The sequence below is a fragment of the Ptychodera flava genome, chromosome 5 (genome assembly GCF_041260155.1).
Source record: "Ptychodera flava strain L36383 chromosome 5, AS_Pfla_20210202, whole genome shotgun sequence".
Classification (NCBI taxonomy): domain Eukaryota; kingdom Metazoa; phylum Hemichordata; class Enteropneusta; family Ptychoderidae; genus Ptychodera; species Ptychodera flava.
This window is the reverse complement of record NC_091932.1, coordinates 42,597,608-42,616,758: the sequence shown is the minus strand read 5'-3', so window position 1 is coordinate 42,616,758 and position 19,151 is coordinate 42,597,608. Positions and strand designations below refer to the sequence as shown.

The window sequence follows — 19,151 nt, the reverse complement described above, 5'->3', positions numbered from 1 at the left end:
GGTCAACTTCTCAAAAGTCCACGACATTTTTCAGATATTAATCTAATAATTCACCGAGATAACATCAGATGATTTGTACAACAGTCTCTATCCATCCGGTTGCACGGCACAACATCTGTTCTCCGTACAAAACAAAGATCAGATAACATTCGACACGTGTGCTAAGATCCAGCCTGTATCTCAGACACAGGGTCGCACTATGTCCACTCAGGTAATGGTTAGGCCGCCAGACAAGCCGATCGGATTAAGTAAGTGTCCAATTATAATCGACGAAATCGCAAAACGGCGAAATGAAGAAATAAAGAAACTGAAAAAATTGCGAAATCAAAGTAAAATATGCTTGATGCGATGTCAATAACCAACGTTGTCACTTACAATATAAGTAGAACTTCAATATTATTGAACGCCATCTTGAATATAGAGCACCTTGCCGGGTAGAGATTTTATAACAAATTTCTGTTTAAACGAGACACTGGCTAGTTTCACACCTGCATGTCTCCCGACAAAGCCGTGTGCAAACTCACGTATTTGTGGATAATACCGGTGGAATTCTAGCTTTTCTTTAACTTGATGAAATGAATATTCATACATTGCTGTCTCCCAAAGGCTTCAAAATATTAAAATATTAGCCTTGCCAGAGATACTGTCAGTAGAATCGTCTTGAATTGTCTCACATTTTCGATGGGGACGATATCGTACCGCCCTTTGTTAACCTCTGAGTCCCGACAAAGCTGCACGTCTCAACTTTAACTAACTGTTACCACACAGTATTTGACATATTGTTCAGACGACATATTACGTTGGAGATAACAGGCAATACTAGGTGTCGTACTTTGTCGGCAACAGCTAGTACATTTCCAACAACCCTCATTTTTCGAAGTAAAATCAGCGACCCTTCTTCCCTTGCTGGAATTATTCCCAGAATTTCTTCGAGCTGTTGGCCTTGCTAGAAGATGGCGGCAATACAGATTAATTTTTAGAAGAGGTCTTGTGTAGAATGTGCAGTTGAATGTGGCAGGATATCAAATGGTTTGGCCGTCTTTCATTTCAGTGTCAATGTATCGGTGATGCTATGCGAAGTGATGGGTGTCTTGTTAATATCATACGATTTGTTTATATCATTCGTTTATATCATTATTTTTTATGTTATATTGTATTTTATATATTATTTTAGATCCTGTATGAGCCAAAAAACTGCAAATTAACTGTGCTGTAGACGGTTAAGAAATATATTCTTTAATTTTCTTCAGACTAGTTTTCCTTTCGTGAGAAAAAAGTTTGACGGACAAAAGAGAAATTAATGGCAACAACGGACTTCATATTACACCGAAATCTCGCACCCCATGAGGGTGTTAATCGCCGGCAGGGAGGGGAAAGGCGGTTCCTTATCCATAATGCCAAACCCCATCTCCAGGTCAAAGCCTGGTAGCCCCAGCACGGGACTGTCAGGTCGTGCCTGGGATACGCCTGACTATCGCACAGCATCTACTAAGCTTATTGATCCTCTGTATTTAAATCACCATGGGAACAGCCAAACTCTATCTTCGGTTTATTTCACATTTAGCATTCGACATCAACGTTGAACATTTGCATAAATCTTCACGGGACAATTAGTTCCAACTTTAGCCAAGACCTTACACACTGCATACCTAACACCAAATTAATGTTTCACTGTGTGCACCGGGAGGTGCACCGATACTGTCCGTTTTTATTTTCGAAGATCACAACATCAAAGCAAAGTAAATCTGCTAAAAATATCACCGTACTGTCACCTCTCCATTTTCATAATGCGCTAGATATTATTATTTGTGACGATCGTTTTATTCCATCTGTTCTCAAGAGAATAACAATTTCAATCGTATTTTAGTCAGGACCGGACGTCGATTGAATCCTCTTCGGTCAGAAATGAGTTGTGTGGTTTAACTGTGACACATAAGTACCATTGGCTCATAGAGAGAGTACGCCCCTGGCAGGAAAGGTAAAATAAAGTTAACAAAAATATAAACGCAAAGAGCAAATAACTAAATAGTGACTTGCGAAAAACAAAAGTACCAAAATAGGCTATCGTTAGAATTGATCTAAGACTGTGAGAGCCACACCATTAGTCGGATGTCATGATTACTGGCTTTCTCTCCGCTTATATGCATTATGATCAATGTTTTCTGACACCAGTTATTCTTCATTTACGTCACCTCTCACTCAAATATAGATAGCTAGTCCAATGACTCTAGGATTGCTTTTCACAAGGGATGCATTAGTTAATACAGGGGTAGTGACTGGGGAATGGGGAGAGTCATTTTTAATTAGCAAATCTGGCCTGACAACTCTACAGATATACGGACCAGCACGTCATATTTCAATTTAATTCAAAGTTTTAGACGCTCATAAATATGTTGAATGTCAGTGTAATAAAACACTATATGCACATTTATATTCCCATTTTATTAGCCATGGACGTGCAAATTTCATATTCCTCTGCAGGACAGGATTTTCTTCGCATAGAGCTGATTCTCGACCGATGAACTGCAGTGTTGAACACTGAACTTTGCAAAACTTGTGTATGCACATCAAAGCAAATACTAGTTAACTCTCTATGGACTGATAGTTCAAGCACCAGGGCATCGCCTCTTTCGAGAATAAATTGCCCGATATGACGACATCTTCGAGCTTCAGACGGAAGAGCACGAATGTTTAATGATGGAAGTGGAAATCACAGGTCGTGAAAATTCCCATTCAGGCATAGCCAATATTACATATAGCTAGCTGAGATCACCACAACTTTGATGTCAGATAACTGGGATCTGAATCTTAAAATGTTTGCATAAAATAGGGAAGGGATACATGAACGATCAGCGTTCTTTTGCCATGCTCAGTTCCACCGCAGTCCCTCCACCATCTGGTGATGGAGTTCTGGTGATGGAGTTAAAGGGATTGTGTTTCAATACCTAAAATTAGGAATGTCCATGGAAGCCAACAAAAACGGCTGGGATCTATTTTTATGACTACAGTTAAGAAAACTATGCAAGCCAGAATGAACAGTTTTTTTGCAGCCTTATTGCCCCCTTACTTTTCGAAAATTTTGCTCATTTCATTTGGTTTATCAAATGGCGGAAGGGGAATGCTAATACCATGACAAGTCGTGCCATAGGATCATGGTTGTACCAGGCAGATTTGACGAATGACATATTCATATATAAAGCACAATTTACTTCAATTTTACAAACATAACAGACTATTGAAATGGTTGTTACAAATAAATTTTACGTGATTTAATCGTCCTTTCCTTGAAAGGAACAAAGTGACCCTCCCATATTTCCATACGCAACAAACAGTGACCCTCCCCCTGCAATTCACAGTCAACATCAATATTATTCTATTTGCTATAAGCTTATAATCAATGATTCAGGATGGAACCTCATCCCACCAAATATGAAGGCTGTGGCACTTGTAGTCACGGAATTTATGGGCATATTTGTGAAATCGATGTCAAAGTCATCTAGGTCACGTGATATTTTGACAAAATTTAACTCACGTAATAATCCCTGTCAACCAAAAATCAAAGCTATCGTTCTATTGGCTAGCCTATAATTATCTATGTGAATATCAAAGCTATCGTTCTATTGGCTAGCCTACAATTATCTATTATCTATGTGAAAGTACAGGATGACATGAGGGTCAAAAGTCAGTGGCAACCCCGAAATTAAGGCGTGCATTTTGGTCATATACTGTCATTGTTCAATAGACACCAGCCCTCTCGTACTCTTATATAGGATAAGATAGAGCCGTAGCTTAGCTGCAGAGGTATAGGGCAATTCAAAGTCAAAGAAATTATGAAAAATAATACTGTAAATTTTCTTCTCAAAACAGACATGTCTTAAGACCTGTACATTTGCGATGTATCAACTTGGCGTTTTGCAATTTTGTTGATTACAATTAGACTATGTGAGTGAGCAATGATGCTGATTTTGTCAGCATTGCTCAAGTAGACCACTGGTCTGTTAAAGCAGCAACTGCAGTTACTTATTGTTATATTTTCATTACTTTGTTCAGAAAATAAAGATGTTTTCTTATTCATCCAAAGGACTTGAAATACAATATAGAAGTCATAGGGATATTTCTGTGTATTCTTAACCTCATTCAAAATTTATAAAATACCATTATACCTAAAACATCTGTTGGCTATACATTCTGAGGAAGTGTGTGTCATAGGATACCAATACAGTTACCAATGACATCTTTATTAGTACTGCTCTATCCTTCATGTTGAAAAATATGAAAATTGTACATAACGATTTCAAATACTTTGGCCATGACCATTGACAGGAAAACAATAAATTGACCTCCGATGCTACAGCTTGCTGCACAAAGATTGTGACATGGTTTGCAGCATGAACAGCGCCACCAGTGTCCACCTGTTCTCGGATTTGTACATCAATGGTTCACCATATCACTGGGAATGGGAATGATGTCGATGGTATGAATATGAAAGTCTACTCATCTCTCTCGACAGAAATTTTACTCAAAAAGAGTACTTCTTAAATTTTAAACTTGGACAGGATGGTTTTTTTTCTGTTCACGTTTCTGACCACTTCTATCTCCTCCACAAAGGAAGGCGGTACGTAGAAAATTACATTTTGTCATCACAACTGAAATTCCTTCAAAGATTGAGTTATTAACGCTTTGAGCGCCAAAGTCAATGTTTGTCACCTTTATAAAATGTTACCCCAGTAAAATTTTTTCAGATTTTGGCCAAAATTTTGATAAAAAACTGTAACCAATTAAATGTGATATCCATTTGGTCCAAAATTATCAAAAATTTGTAGAATGTTCCACTAAAATTTTGGTGGGAATACTGCAGCACTCAAAGGGTTAATCAAAATTAATTTACTGATTTCATTATTAACAAGTGTTAAAAATATATAATATATTCCTTTGGTCACAGAATTTCCAAATTTCAGACAACTTGGTAGAGTAAAACTATGGACACGGCTATGAAGACAGTTCCAATAAGGCCCATTATGAAAGATTGTAAGTGTAGCTAAACTAATACTTATTTCTACATACTTACGGCCCAAATTCCACCTTATGGTGTGTATACCTTTGACAAAATGGTTAAATAGCAAATTTAAAAATCATCTTGTACAACTTGCTAAAATGTAACCAAAGGTTGTGTCAGAATGGTATGAATTGATACAAACTCTGGATATATACCGGTACATATACAAATAACACAATAGGAATTAATTTGGGAGAATTCGATCTTCATATTCTTCAAATTTCTCAAATGTGTTAGGTGACCTATAGCTGAATGTTGCAATATTACAAATTACTCATAAAAACAAGTATGTAACTTAAAAAGAAAAGCAGATGAGCCTACATTTGCAGATTAAATGAACATTACTTCAACGTCCAATTATCCCAAATTAGTTCCACTCACATTAAAAAGTTTATATCTATGATAAACCCAACCTATGTACCTCCCTCGGATCAAACAACCAAACCATAAAGATGATGGGACTTCGTTACTTGAGTGTCAACAGTATCACCTGCTCAAACATGTACTTTGCCAGACGTCCCTTTCTGTCACTGGCCTTGATGTCGATTTCTTCCAAGAAACTGACAATAAAAGAATTTTCTGAAATAAAAACAGACAGGAGAAAATGTAGCGTCTGATCTAGATTTACAATAAATGAACAGAGGTGTTACAAAGATGGTAACTTCAAAGAAATTTGTGTACATTATTCTGATTATTTCTATCTTAAAATGCCATAAATGCATTGCATATCATTTTCTTATCCCGTAAGAAATACACAAATATTCACCTTAGCAGTAACCTTTGATAGATACCTTTAAAAATATCAACATTTACACTGCTCAAGTGAGACACACAGTCGACAGATTACTTACATTACATCCACACCATTCAACAGTTAAGCAAACTCAGTACAATTTGAAATTCTTTGTAAAGTCAAAACAAAATCAGTGGAACTGGGATGGAAATTTTTTCAGATATTATGTACATAAATCAGCTCCTTTGGTTGGACTATACATATGTGGGTACTATTTTCATGTTGACCATCACATACTTTTTGTAAACTCTCATTTAATCACTCTAGGTACAGTTGATGTGCTTTCATAAAAACAGAATTTATCCCAGAACTTATCCAAAAACCATCAATGATGGAATGCTTTCAGTCACAGGATATCGGTGTTTGTTAATTCCAACGTATTAGTATACTCACCGAAAAGTCTCTCTACAACTTCTAAAGGAGCAGGAAAAGGTGGACCTGGATAGAATTAACACATATTATGAAGGGAAATTAATAAACAAACTCTGTGTTGAAATTCAGTTGAAATGACTTTCCACAGTATGTAATACTTCTTTACCAGTTTTAATAATAATATATCCACAATATACAGCACTGTGTGGATGGGTGCTCGATGAGTAACACATTTGATGAGGTGTATGCATATCCATTGTGATAAATTCTCAGCTACAGACAGGCAGTTAGTACCATGGTATCTACCGGTACTACTTTCTGTACATAGATGTCATTAACTATGCAACTTGTTTATTATTTGTTTAGTTAGAAAGAATTAAGTAATTTATTCAGACAAAGTTGCAGTTCATTTGAATTTATATAATGTACGACATGAAAAGGTTTTTTGAAAAGCCACTGCAACTTCTACGCATCATAAATTTCTGTGTTTAGATTGAAAATTGTCAGGTCAGAGGTCAAACGTGTCACATGAATATGAACTCTACAGCACAAATATGTAGGTTATTGAATACTAGGTGTATGAAACAGGTGTATGAAAATACTGTAAAGCATGCACTTGGATATTAGTCCAGTGTATCGCCTGACGCAAAGCACAGGATGATACACGTCACTAATATCTGAGTGTCTGCGATGTCACAACAATTTCTAGCACAACTATAATCCATGGAGCTTCAGATATAGCTTTTGTCTTTACATGTATGTATATGGCCCAAGACATACTCCACAAAGATACGAAGCTACAAAATCAATTATGAATGATGTAAGTCTGTAAGATCAATTGTGAAATAAGGCACATTTAGATGACTAATAAATACCAAAATGTAACCATTATTATTTTAAACAATGACAAATTTGTACTTTGTAATAACATTACACGGCTTTAGGCCAATAAATATTTTCCATTGCAAATATGATATTATCAATTGATATACCTTTACCATACCTTTATAATGCTCATTACACTTTGCATAAATTAAATCATTAATTTAGATCATCCTACATGAGATGTACAATAAACATCTTTGGATCTTAGTTTCATGTACAATACCTGAGAATATTTCTCACCTTTGAAAGCATCTTCATTGAAGTTCAAAGAATTCAAAAGATAGGATCCATCAGGCTTCAACAGTGATGTCATTTTATCAACATACCTGAGAGAGAATCAAGTAAACTGATCTGTGAATGTCATTCTTGTGCTGTGAACAAACAAGGTAATCTGTTGCTATGCATGTTTGGGTGTAAAGTTAAGTGTTGGAAGTGAATTTATTACCTGGATCTTTCATGTACCTCATATTTTCTGATATTTTTGTAAAATGCATTTTTTATCTACTCCAAAGTTCATGTCAAAACACCAAGTGTTCAACTTGTTAGGTAGTATATGCCTCAAAAGTGAAAGACTTTTGTCCGCACTTTCCTCAATGAAAATTTCAACCATTCTCTTTCAAAATCAAGAACAAAAATCAGGGTCACTGTTCAAATTTGGGAACATTTAAGAGAAAAATAAAATTACCTAAACATTTACCAATATTTGCAATTCAAAATGGCTCTCTTCCTGTGTTAACTCAATGGGGGAAAAATATAATTTTTGATTATCAAAACTCCAGGACAGTTAACATTTTTCTTACTCCAAGAGCTTTAAGACGAGCCCCACAAGCAGTAGACCAGAAAGCATTGTAAAAATTTGACAGTCTGGATACCTATCCCCGGGGCGCATTCTACCATACTTCAGTTGTCCTATGCTATTGTTGACAAATGAATCGTAATGTGAACTAGAATTCATTTGCCAACAATAACATTGCATTAATGGTACACAATGCATTGCAATTTTTTTAAAACAAAAATAATTAACATATCATCAAAAGTTAAAGATTATCTTCAAAATGTATGTAGCATTAGGAGGTCTTGCATTCAACAATATCTAATTTCTCATTCTTCATGGGTTATCTTACAATAGCAAAAAAATTATGAGGGGACTCCTCTTACACCCATTCCTTAACAATTGAATCCTTCAGTTGTGCCAACATTCTTTCTACCTCACTTACATATTATTATTTGTATAATTATCTCATGTTCCTTTGGATCAAATAAATTAAAGACTTTGATAATCATATGACAGCATTATAATTATTCTGAATATCTGGATAAATATATCCTTGGTATATTGTTGTCACGATAGTAATGCGCATACAAAAAAAGTTTATTTTCTTTGGAACCTGGGTTGGGAAAATACTTTGATGATATAATTAGAGAAAATGTGAAAAACTTACCTTGTTCGGTCTGATGGATTGATTGCAATCAGAGACGCTCTGTCCCATATGATGTCAAATTTCCCAGCATGCATTCTGTTGAAAACAAATTAAGTTAGTTTGCAATTTCCAAATGTAACGCATTTTACTGACCAATCAACATCAATACAAATCATTAATTGATTTCACAAAACGAATGCAATGGTTGCCATATTTAGAAATTAAGCCTACAATGGCAATCTAAACTATCACATACAGCATGCATGACCAACACAAGTGTTGCAGCCTGGATTTTTAAACCTAGTTTTTTTATCAGCAGTGATGCTGGCCTGGGTGAGGAATGCACAGGGCACATCTCACACATGTAACGGACAATGGCAATTGACAACCATGCATGTGTCAAAACAGACAATTAAGTCAGGGAAAGCCAGAATTCACCTGGCTGTTAAGGTAGAATATGCCTTTAAAGGTATACAGTCACTTTTAATGTAGATATGCCCATATATGGTCAAAGGGGCATTCCTTGGTATACAAAATGCCCATGTGAGGGCGCTGTTTTTAAAAAGCGGCCATCCGCTTAAAATCTGTGATTGGTTAGATTTTCTCTCTCAATGGTAACTGTAGCAAAATTGGAACAGGTGACGGTATACCTTTAAGGGATTGATATTCACCCTGACATTTACCACTTGTGAGGCTCATTTTGAAGCTCACAGAGGACATGTTTTCAATGGATTATTTTGTGAAAATCAAACATTTAATTTCTCCCCATAGAGTCAATACGGGAATGGTAGCCATTTAGAATTTCAAATGCAGTAAATATTAGGTAATTTATTTCTGTAGTACAAAACTTTGCATGGTACATGACACCATAATTTTTAGTATTGCATGATCTCAAAAGGGAATGGCTTAAAAGTTTTTTTATGAAAAGTTTGAACAGATATTGAAGTATTTCAAGGTGTACACTACCTTAATCAATATCTGATGTCAAGTACCATTGTTTGGGATGTGTGAGTTAATACTCACTTCTATATGAGGAATCTGCCAGTTTGAAAATGGATTTTTCTTAACCTTTTCACCACCATATAGATTGGCACAAACCTGGTTCTGTCTGGGGGAGTATTGACCTGTAAACAGGGAATTTAGGGCAAACTGTACAAAACAAATCAGATTCCAGGGTGTATTAAATGATTGGCTCTGAGGCTTTTTGAGATGATAACAAGATAAAAATCAACTCTAAAATACGTAAGTTTTATGATATGTGTTGATGTAACAAAAATAAAGTTCACTTACTCTGTAAATAGATAGAAATCACACTGAAACAATTTGATTTTGCCATCTTTACTCTGAAAATTGAATAAACATTAAACATCAATTACTATGTTGATATGCAAAGTCTGCCACTGATGATAAAATTTTCATTAAAAGGAACTATGATGCAGCATATATTGACTTCATCTCTCTGAAATTTACCAGTACATGACCTTCCCTGAAAATGCAAACCGGGAACAATACATTGGAAAAGAAAATTGGGTTTTATCAGGTCTGACAATAAAAAGTGTTCATCATAGTTGGCTGACATACAGTGGGTGTTTTCATACAGAGAAATGCTGGCATGAGCAGTGCTAAGTGCCGGGCGATGCATAGCGCCACCAGTAGTATAATGTAGGAAAGGGAAGACCAATGCTTCTACTCCAGAATAAAAAGGATAAAGGTGTTCTATAGACTCAGTATATCCAAGAAATCACATACAAAGAAGCCCACTTGCACAATTGGCATATTGAAATATGTGTATATCTATGTGTACACATGTATTTGTGCATGTACATGTAATGGCCATGCACGGTCTGTTCGAGTTCAACCTATTAATGGGCATGTGCAATTGATGTATTAAAGGTATACTGTCACCTGTTCCAATTTTGCCACAGTTACCATGGACAGAGAAAATCTAACCAATCACAGATTTTAAGTGGGTGGCCGCTTTTTAAAACAGTGCCCTCACAGGGTCATTTTGAATACCAAGGAACACCCCTTTGACCATATGACCATATATGGGCATATTTAGATTACAGGTGACTGTATACCTTTAACAAATACCACTTCCAGTTGTTTTACCTACAATTATGGTGACTGCGATTTAAATTTGGTAATATTAGCGTGTCCCCACCCTGGTTCTATTATGGGGCTGCCGATGTTCAATGTTCAATGCCAAACCATGCAGGCAGCTTCTAAAGCAGCTTCACATACTAGTCACTGCATGTCAGTTGCACATTTGTTCCATGAGATGTGAAGCGCAAGTGGAAATATGAATAAATTATGGAATGCACATTTCTTACTGTATGGACAATTCCATCAGGTATATCTTTCACAGGGGTGGAGCTGTACTCCATCTTTTGCTCTGAAAAGAATGACGTAATCGCTAGTTCTGAGCACTCCACACCAACAGCTCTGTGACCCTGCTCAGCTATCCTACAATAAAAAGCACACAAGATGAACAGAAATGAACTACAACCACTTTATTTAAAACAAGGATATTTCTAACCTCTCTATGATAATAATAATAATAATAATAATAATAATAATAACAATAATAATTTATTCTCATGTCAACTGAATACAAATTATGGTGTTGGATACACTGCCAATTTCATCCAAATTTCACATGAGAAAAAGACTGAAAAATAGTTGCCATAGGCACTAATTGAGTTCAGCCTCATACTCAGAAATATATTAATTTACAGTCAGTATATGAAATGGCTACTATTCCATGATATCACAAAAAATACATTACAAATCTGCATATTCATATAGGAAGTTTTGCATGAAGTAAAATTTGATATTTTTGATGCAAGATTTCTAAGATTTTTGACAAATCTGGAGATAAAACATCTCATATAGTTTTTTTAACTGATGCATCTGCACCATTCTGGTCCACTCCTCTTTCGACCTGTTCCACTACTTTAGCTGTGACAGGTAATGGTTGGTACTTCCATGGTATCCTCAAAAACAAGCAATACACCGAGATCTCATTTATGACACTTGTACATGAACACAGTTAAGTAACAAATTATTGACAGCTAATCAAGTCATTCCACTAGTCTAGACCAACAAAAGTCTGGTCGCTGGTAGCTGAGTTAAAAATACCAACCATTCATAAAATGGTCTGTTGTGATATAATATGCTGAACATATATATGGACTACAAAACAGCGTTGTATTTGTGTTTCATTAGAAAACTTGTTTACAAGTACAATACACATTTGAGTTGATCATCTCTAATATGCAACATTCAAGTCCAAAGCAACTTAGCAACACAAAGTGTAATGAATAATATAATTTAAAAAGTAAATATATCCATTCAGATTACTTATTGGCATCAAATAGATTATTTTATGCATGGTCACTCAACCATGCTTCATGGAATGAAATGGAACTTATGGAAGTAATACTTAGTTTGACCGGTACGTTTTAGTGCATGCTATCAACAGTATTAAGCAAAGTCATTGCAATCTGTAATCCTTTCGGAAAAAGGGGTTACCAAAATCATATTACCATTTCAAATCCAGGGATTTACCACAGAGTGGTAGGAAGACATTCAAGTCACTCCGTCCATCAACCAGTTTACTGAAGTGCTTCAACAGTATGCTGTAAAAAATGAACATTGATTGAAGTAAAAGACGCACTGTCAAGTTATTCATTGTTTTTTCAACAAATTAACGGAAGGTTGTTGGATATGTGCTTGTGCCAGTTTTTGTTTATAATGCATTTTATGCATGATATCTAGATGCATTATGTCAATATAGCTACATGTCAACATACCGGAGACATTTAATATTTTATGATGTACATTATGACAAACGTATTTTAAATACCTGGGATACAGTGTTTACATTGGTCATATGGGTCTCTATAACACTTAATCATTTTGAACTATCGGTACCTTACAGCTGATTATTTCTAAATTTTCTGTCATATTTCAGTTACATTTCTTCAAAAGAGCTGAATCCACAAAGGATTATGCTGGATTCTATATTGGATTCTATTAAAATACTTTTGAATCCAGATTGAATCCATTGTTTATTCCAGTGCTGGATTCCCAGTGCTAGATGTTGATCATGGATTCCTCATGGATTCTACTGCATATTGCATTAGACTCCATTAAAATGGATTCTGCAATATCTCTCTGGAAACAGAACATTTTACATGGTGATAACATATTTAAATGCAAAGTGAGAGAAAGTTGAACTTGTGCATAAATAATGGTTTAATTAATTTAATTCATAAATATTTTTTGAAGATTTTTATTCAAATCAAGGAAATTTTATATTCATTTTGCTACACTTCATCCTTGAAGAAATTCTGGATTTCTCCTCATGTAAAGCCATTTTAAAGTTTGTATTCTAGTATTAGCCATTCAACAGGTAAATTTGAGCTACAATTTAATTTCTTTATCTCTTCCTTAACCATCTTACATCTTCATAGTAAAGTAACACTCTCCTACACCTGAAAACCAAATTTGTTACCAGACAGATTATAATGAATGAAATCTGCTTGTGGACCAAATATTAATGTCAATCTTGTGAACTGTCACAGTGTAGAGCACCCCAATTCCCAAATTGACGATTTGAGGGGTGGTCAATCATAAAAGTTGACGCACATCTGAAACATAATTACTTGGAGTAAGAGGAAGCGGGTAAGACATTCATTCTGGGTACGTCAAAATAGCAATGAGGATTTTGGTGTAAGAAAAAATACCATTAATTCAGAATATGAAACCATGATGACTACGGTATTTTATTACAACACGTGAAAGCAGAACAGAAGAGAGATGTTTGACAGAAGAGAAAGAATGACAATGTGGACAAGGGACACGTATTCATGTGCTGTTTTATACTGCCATATATGGACTGCACTAAATGTGATTTATATATGGACTACTATGTCCATCTTCATGAAGAAAAAATGTCACAAAAGGAAAGAAGAATATAAACTAGTACTCCTAATGTTGACTGTAAATGTAAAGTTTGTTGATCTATAATTCATGTGAAGATTTTGTATGTCATAACACGTATGTTGAAGAAAAGTCGGTATTAATAGGGCATACATAATCAACGACAGTTTTCCTGAAGCTGATCTCGCATTAACTCTTTCCCTGCCAGAGAGTATCACTTCCCCATCAGCCAAGTCAGTGAAAAGTGGTATTGAGCCAAAACAATATGTATTTCCACTAAGTTGACTTTGTCTGTCCCGACAGCTTTTGTCTAATAAAATCATGTTTACAGTATCCTTGATCTCAGGGGCCTTCAAATTTTCAATTTTTTGTTAAAATACAGCAAATGGGACATATTGTGCTTCACTACTTTAACAAACTTGACCTGATGGTGAAATATGAACTTGGCAGGAAAAGGAGTTTTGTTTGGGGAGGGAGGGGGTTGACACCAAAATCAAGGTATGAAGTTTTCAGTGCATCAGCTACGACCAAAGAACACCTAGGACGGGGTAGTCAACATAGGGGAAATATTGCAATGCAAAAGTTGACAAAATAATTTTATTTGCAGCCATAATGACGATTTGAAAACAGCATTCAAGTAAAGGTAAGCTAATAAAAATGTGTAGATTTTGAAAAAAGTACCATTGCATACTTCATAAAATTTGAAACATATTATTCACCAAATTTTGGAACGCATTGACCACATCCCAGACATTTCAAAGACATATCACCAGCAGGGCTGTTTGCTCATGATGTCACTGTTCTCTGATTGATATGCAAAAATAAACATTTGTCTGCAAATTTAGAGTACATTTGTGGAAATTACGCACATATGAAAGATGAAAATACACAATGAACTTACACAACTGCCAATATTATGACAAAAATAAATGAAATTAGAAGTCTTTCAATGGCTAAGACTACAAGCTGCAACAATAACTGCAATCCTATGATGCAACACTGACTAAATTTATCTGAATGGCATCCTAGAAACATGTATATGTCTTACATACATGTATCATATATGCAGCTGAGCTGTACGTATTTGCCAACAGCCTTATTACCTACCTATTAACTTCAGACATATGAAAACCAGTTCTACCCGCCTGCCATCTCTGGTTCCATGTCTCAACTGTTAGAATGCTGTCTGGATTATCAGCCGAAGGGTTTGACATCTGTTGTTCTGAGAAGATAAAGTAACATAAACATCAGCTGTATAAATTCCTGGCTGGAAAATTAGAATTTTTAAATACTAATATTGTCCATTGTTGTATGCATCAAAACTTTTGAAATATGGATTGAAAAGTACAATTGTGGTAAATATTTTCTAGGTATGAAATGTAAAAGCAACATTGCTCAGAGAATAGGGGACAACCAAAATTTTCATTTCCACATACATTAGAATCTTAGTTGAAACTACTGGCAGTGTCAAAATAGCGAAAATAGCGGAGTGACTAAACATTCTTGTCTGGAACAAAGAAACACTGGGCACTGCAATATTTGAAGAAGTATAAAACTTTGGAGAAGTTAAATGTAACTACTGTACATCAGACTTCATGAGCTGGAAATTAAACAGGGTAAATGTTTTAATCCTTTCTATTTATGAGTTAGATCAATTACAGTATTAGAAGAAATTGCTGGTAATATCGAAATGATATGACAGGTCAAAGGTCATCCGGTTGGCCCGACAGTTTGCTGCTATACAACCTCAACCAGAATTTGAACTTGAAGTAAAACCATGAAAAGTGCAGTTTCAAACAACCGTAAAGCATTTTTCCCAGGCTGTGACACATTCAAAACACACTGTACCGCCGGTGAAGCTGGGTACATACATTTATACATAAGGGACGATTCAGAATTTACTTCCAGGGGGGGGGGGGGGTGGAGGATTTTCAGGGGGGCACCCATTTTTCCCAAGAAAATTTAGGGGGGCCAGACAAAAATACCACAATCTTTTAGGGGGGGGGGGCCAAGGAAAAAAAACATCAATTCAATATTTGCCCAGAATTTCTGATCTCTACAAAAGAGAACCATAGACGCTACCTGGGTGACAGATAAACTCAACATGTTTAGTTAAACTCCTTTAGCTGCCAAATTCGGTAATATTCACAGTGGTTTGTTTTATGCATCTACTGCAGTATCTTGTTCTCCTCCCTGAAGCGTCATGAAATGTCCAGTATTTAGCATGTCAACACAAACCATACAGTGAACAGTCAGGGTTGTTTTGTTGAAAAGAGATCTCGGATCAAGTCCAGACTAGAATTCATTTATCAACAATAACAATGGTCATTTATGTTCACACTGGTATGTTGCTAAATACAGCATTGGGTGTTCTATGTAGTGATAGAATAACAAACAAATGCTGATACACAGAGATGAACATTGAACAAATGCTAAAAATTACAGTAAATGTCTTTTTAAGGTTGGGTTTAACTTGTAGCTTGTAAAGCAGTTGAAAGTTGTATGATAAAGAAGTGTTAATTTATGCAAATCACCCGATTTCTTGGCTTCTTTTGCCTCCCAATTTCAAAATTTCCAAAGAATTTAACTCCACTCCGGCTGGGTCAAATTTTCTGAAATTTCACATTATGTTTTTTACATGCTATATAACACAACGACTATCAATTGGTTTTGTTTGGCAATAAAGCTCTTACATTTTTAATATAAGAGGCATTTTGAATAAGAGGCATTTTAATTTTGCTGATCATGATTTTAATCAATTATTAGTGTGTCAGTCTTTAAACCCCTACAATTTTAAAATGAGGATGGATAATGCCAAATAAAATAGTTGTTTTTTCTACATGAATACTCTCCTTTCAAGTGAAATATTACATTTCAGAAAATACTGTCTAGTTTTTGACTTAAATTAATTTTTATCATTAATACCAAAATTGAGGTTTTTTACCCCAAATATACACCCACTTCATCCTTTGAGTAAACTACTGCTACCATACTAAACTTTCGAGTCTCTGCTTTTTGAAAGTATATGGTATGAGGGGGTTTCCTTGTCATCTTTGATGAGAAATACTGCTTTGAAAAAAACTGTATTGGCAACATGCAGCTCCACCTTAATTCAAAACAAAACGACTTGCTACTCTACCACTTCTTAAAGTAACATGGTCACGTTGGTTCTCTGGGATTTTGTCAGTGTCAGTGTCTGTGTCACTATCATAAACCAACACCATCATCATCACTCTCAATGACTCCATTGACAGAGGTTTCCAATTCAGAGTCACTGCTATCTGACTCTGACTCATCTGTGACATAAGTTGTTACAATATCTTTCCCTGACAGTTTTCTTAAATTGAATGAAGGTTGTGCATGTATATGTGCGGTTATAATTTGAACTTTTTCAGCTTTCAATTTTTTTTTGTTTTGGTAATTTATGTTTATCAAGGTATTATTTTTAATTCTTTTACGTTTAAATTTTGAAGGTTCCCACTCAAGAGCAACTTTATCCAGTCATAGTCCTCGTATTTTTTATCCTCTCTTCTTTTCTGCTCCTTTTTTCTATGTTTCATTCTCATTAATTTTACCCTTTCTAAATTTTTTAAATGTGTTACAAAACTTTTTACAGTGCTTACATCTACTATAAACTTTTTTGAAAATAAATTTATGGCCGTCTCATCTTCAAGTTGCTTTTCAGCGAATAGTTTTTTAATGTTTAAAATAAAACTATTATGTATTACTGTCAAATATATATGGTGATAAATTTACAAAAGGGTTGATTTTCCAATAATGCTGTATGGGCATCCAGAAGATTATGTGGCACTGCATCAATGCTATGGTGTCGGATTGTTGAAATATTGTGTACACAAGAAATTTGCTGTAGTCCAAGAAGTGATCTCAATGTGTATGAGGCTAGGAGAAATCTGGATAGGCTTACACATTGTGTATTGATGCTAATACTTTTGTGTCCCATTCATTCTGATATGTATAATCAAAGATTTCACAGTGGCGGCTGGCAGAAAAGGCAAAAAATCAAATTAACATGTATTGTTTCGTGTCATCTGAAAACATGTGCATCACGACTATTTTAAATTAAAGTTTGTTAAAAAAATTTGAAATATGAATGCTCTGTCAATTTTGAAAAATACTGCTGACAAAATGTGAATTTTGACTTACACAGGGTTATCTGCATTTTAATATGAACATTGGATTGTTAATGGAATGAGCAGAATAACATGTGAATTCATGTTTTGGATAAGGTGTTTTGTTCAAGAAATGTTCTAAAATATTCCTCAGCAATTGTTACTTTCAGTGGCAGCTACTTGGTCTTATGACAACCAAATTAGAAAAAAAGAGAAAATTAAAAATAAGTTGGCTTTCACCAATTTTAATTCCTAATGTTTAAAACTGTCACCGTGAGTCTGCAAATATTCAGCATCATCAAATGAAAATGTATGCTGAACGTGTGCATGTACATGTACATCTCACTTTCCAGAAATATCTGGATATCTGCAAATGTATCACTTTGCCAATTATCTGCTCCTCTGATTTTCTGTTCACTATTTCTAACTGACATCTTTGCTTGTCTTTGTGTGCATCATATTTATCAGTGAGACATAACGAAAAAAGTATTCATATTTAGTAATTAACTTTTCTTCAGAAATTTACAACCAGATATGTTTATTGCTACCCTTTCCAAAAGTGTGCCACTTGCAGTCCCTGCAAATCATTCTTTTCATAGTCACATAACCCTGAAATGATTTGTTATATCATCGATTTATGTCCACTACAGTTCCTGCAACTTGTTAGACTGGATATGTCTATAATGTATAAGCATGCATGTATATATTGGGGGGGGCCATGGAAAAAAAACAGGAAAGATGAGGGGGGCCATAGATTTTTTCTATAATTTACTAGGGGGGGCCGTGGAAAAAAATCACCAAGAAAATAGAAAATCCTCCACCCTCCCCTGGAAGTAAATTCTGAATCGTCCCTAAGAACATTGAGGTGTCACCTCTGCCAAGTATAAGAACAGTATCCGCGCTGCAGCCCTCAGACTTGAAGTTTGGGTCGGATTGCGAAACAAAATTGCTGCTGGAGTTTCGGTATATGTACATAGTGTACATCACAAGTCACTGGTGGTTTTATCCCCTGTGACACAGTTTCTGTGACACTGTACTTTAATGAGTCGTTGCCCGCATACCCGCATGCCCATATTACCATAACTCGGAACAAGCAAGCAGGTTGCAGTTTGCATGCTAGCTGGTCGTAGACACATGTTGATTGTCCAGTCTTTATGTGAAAGTTTCGCTGTTCAAAATTACCTGTTTAAAATCGCGTTGGGGTAAATATCGGTTGCCGCCTACAAAAGGTCAGAGCTCGAACTGTCACTTCCTAGTACATCACCCATCAGTGTCTCGGTGATCTTCTGGGCTCGGTGACCGCATAAAAATTCGTTCACTCAAAAGGCATGGGCAAGACCATTAGGTCACGGGGAGGGTAGATCGTAAAGGCGGGGGTTGTTATAACAGATAACGTATCAAACGCGATAACGTAGTAAAAATTTACCGACAACGTAGTAATTTTTTCCTTATCGATAACGTATCAAATCAACTCATAGCGTATTGGATCAAGTGATTCATGGGAATAGAGTAATGGGATATTTATTTATTTATTTATTTATTTATTT

The 19,151-nt window shown here is 35.4% G+C and overlaps 1 protein-coding gene across 1 annotated transcript; it reads right to left on the bottom strand.

Moving 5' to 3' along the window:
- Positions 1–4,186: 4,186 nt before the first annotated feature.
- On the bottom strand, positions 4,187–18,934 carry LOC139134000 (probable thiopurine S-methyltransferase). The gene is made up of 9 exons (XM_070700833.1): positions 18,787–18,934; positions 14,582–14,696; positions 12,076–12,168; positions 10,861–10,993; positions 9,818–9,870; positions 8,549–8,623; positions 7,347–7,432; positions 6,243–6,287; positions 4,187–5,635 (listed from the first exon to the last, which is right to left on the bottom strand). The coding sequence occupies exons 2-9, from the start codon at positions 14,686–14,688 to the stop codon at positions 5,523–5,525; spliced, it is 705 nt and encodes a 234-aa protein (XP_070556934.1). The 5' UTR covers positions 14,689–14,696; positions 18,787–18,934; the 3' UTR covers positions 4,187–5,522.
- Between the last annotated feature and the right edge of the window lie 217 nt (positions 18,935–19,151).

Excerpts from the sequence above, each read along its gene's own strand:
- LOC139134000 (XM_070700833.1), bottom strand. The coding sequence starts at position 14,688 with ATGTCAAACCCTTCGGCTGATAATCCAGACAGCATTCTAACAGTTGAG. Across the intron at positions 6,288-7,346 it reads CAATGAAGATGCTTTCAAAG|GTCCACCTTTTCCTGCTCCT; the intron begins GTGAGAAATATT and ends AATTCTATCCAG. Across the intron at positions 5,636-6,242 it reads AGTTGTAGAGAGACTTTTCG|AAAATTCTTTTATTGTCAGT; the intron begins GTGAGTATACTA and ends TTTTTATTTCAG.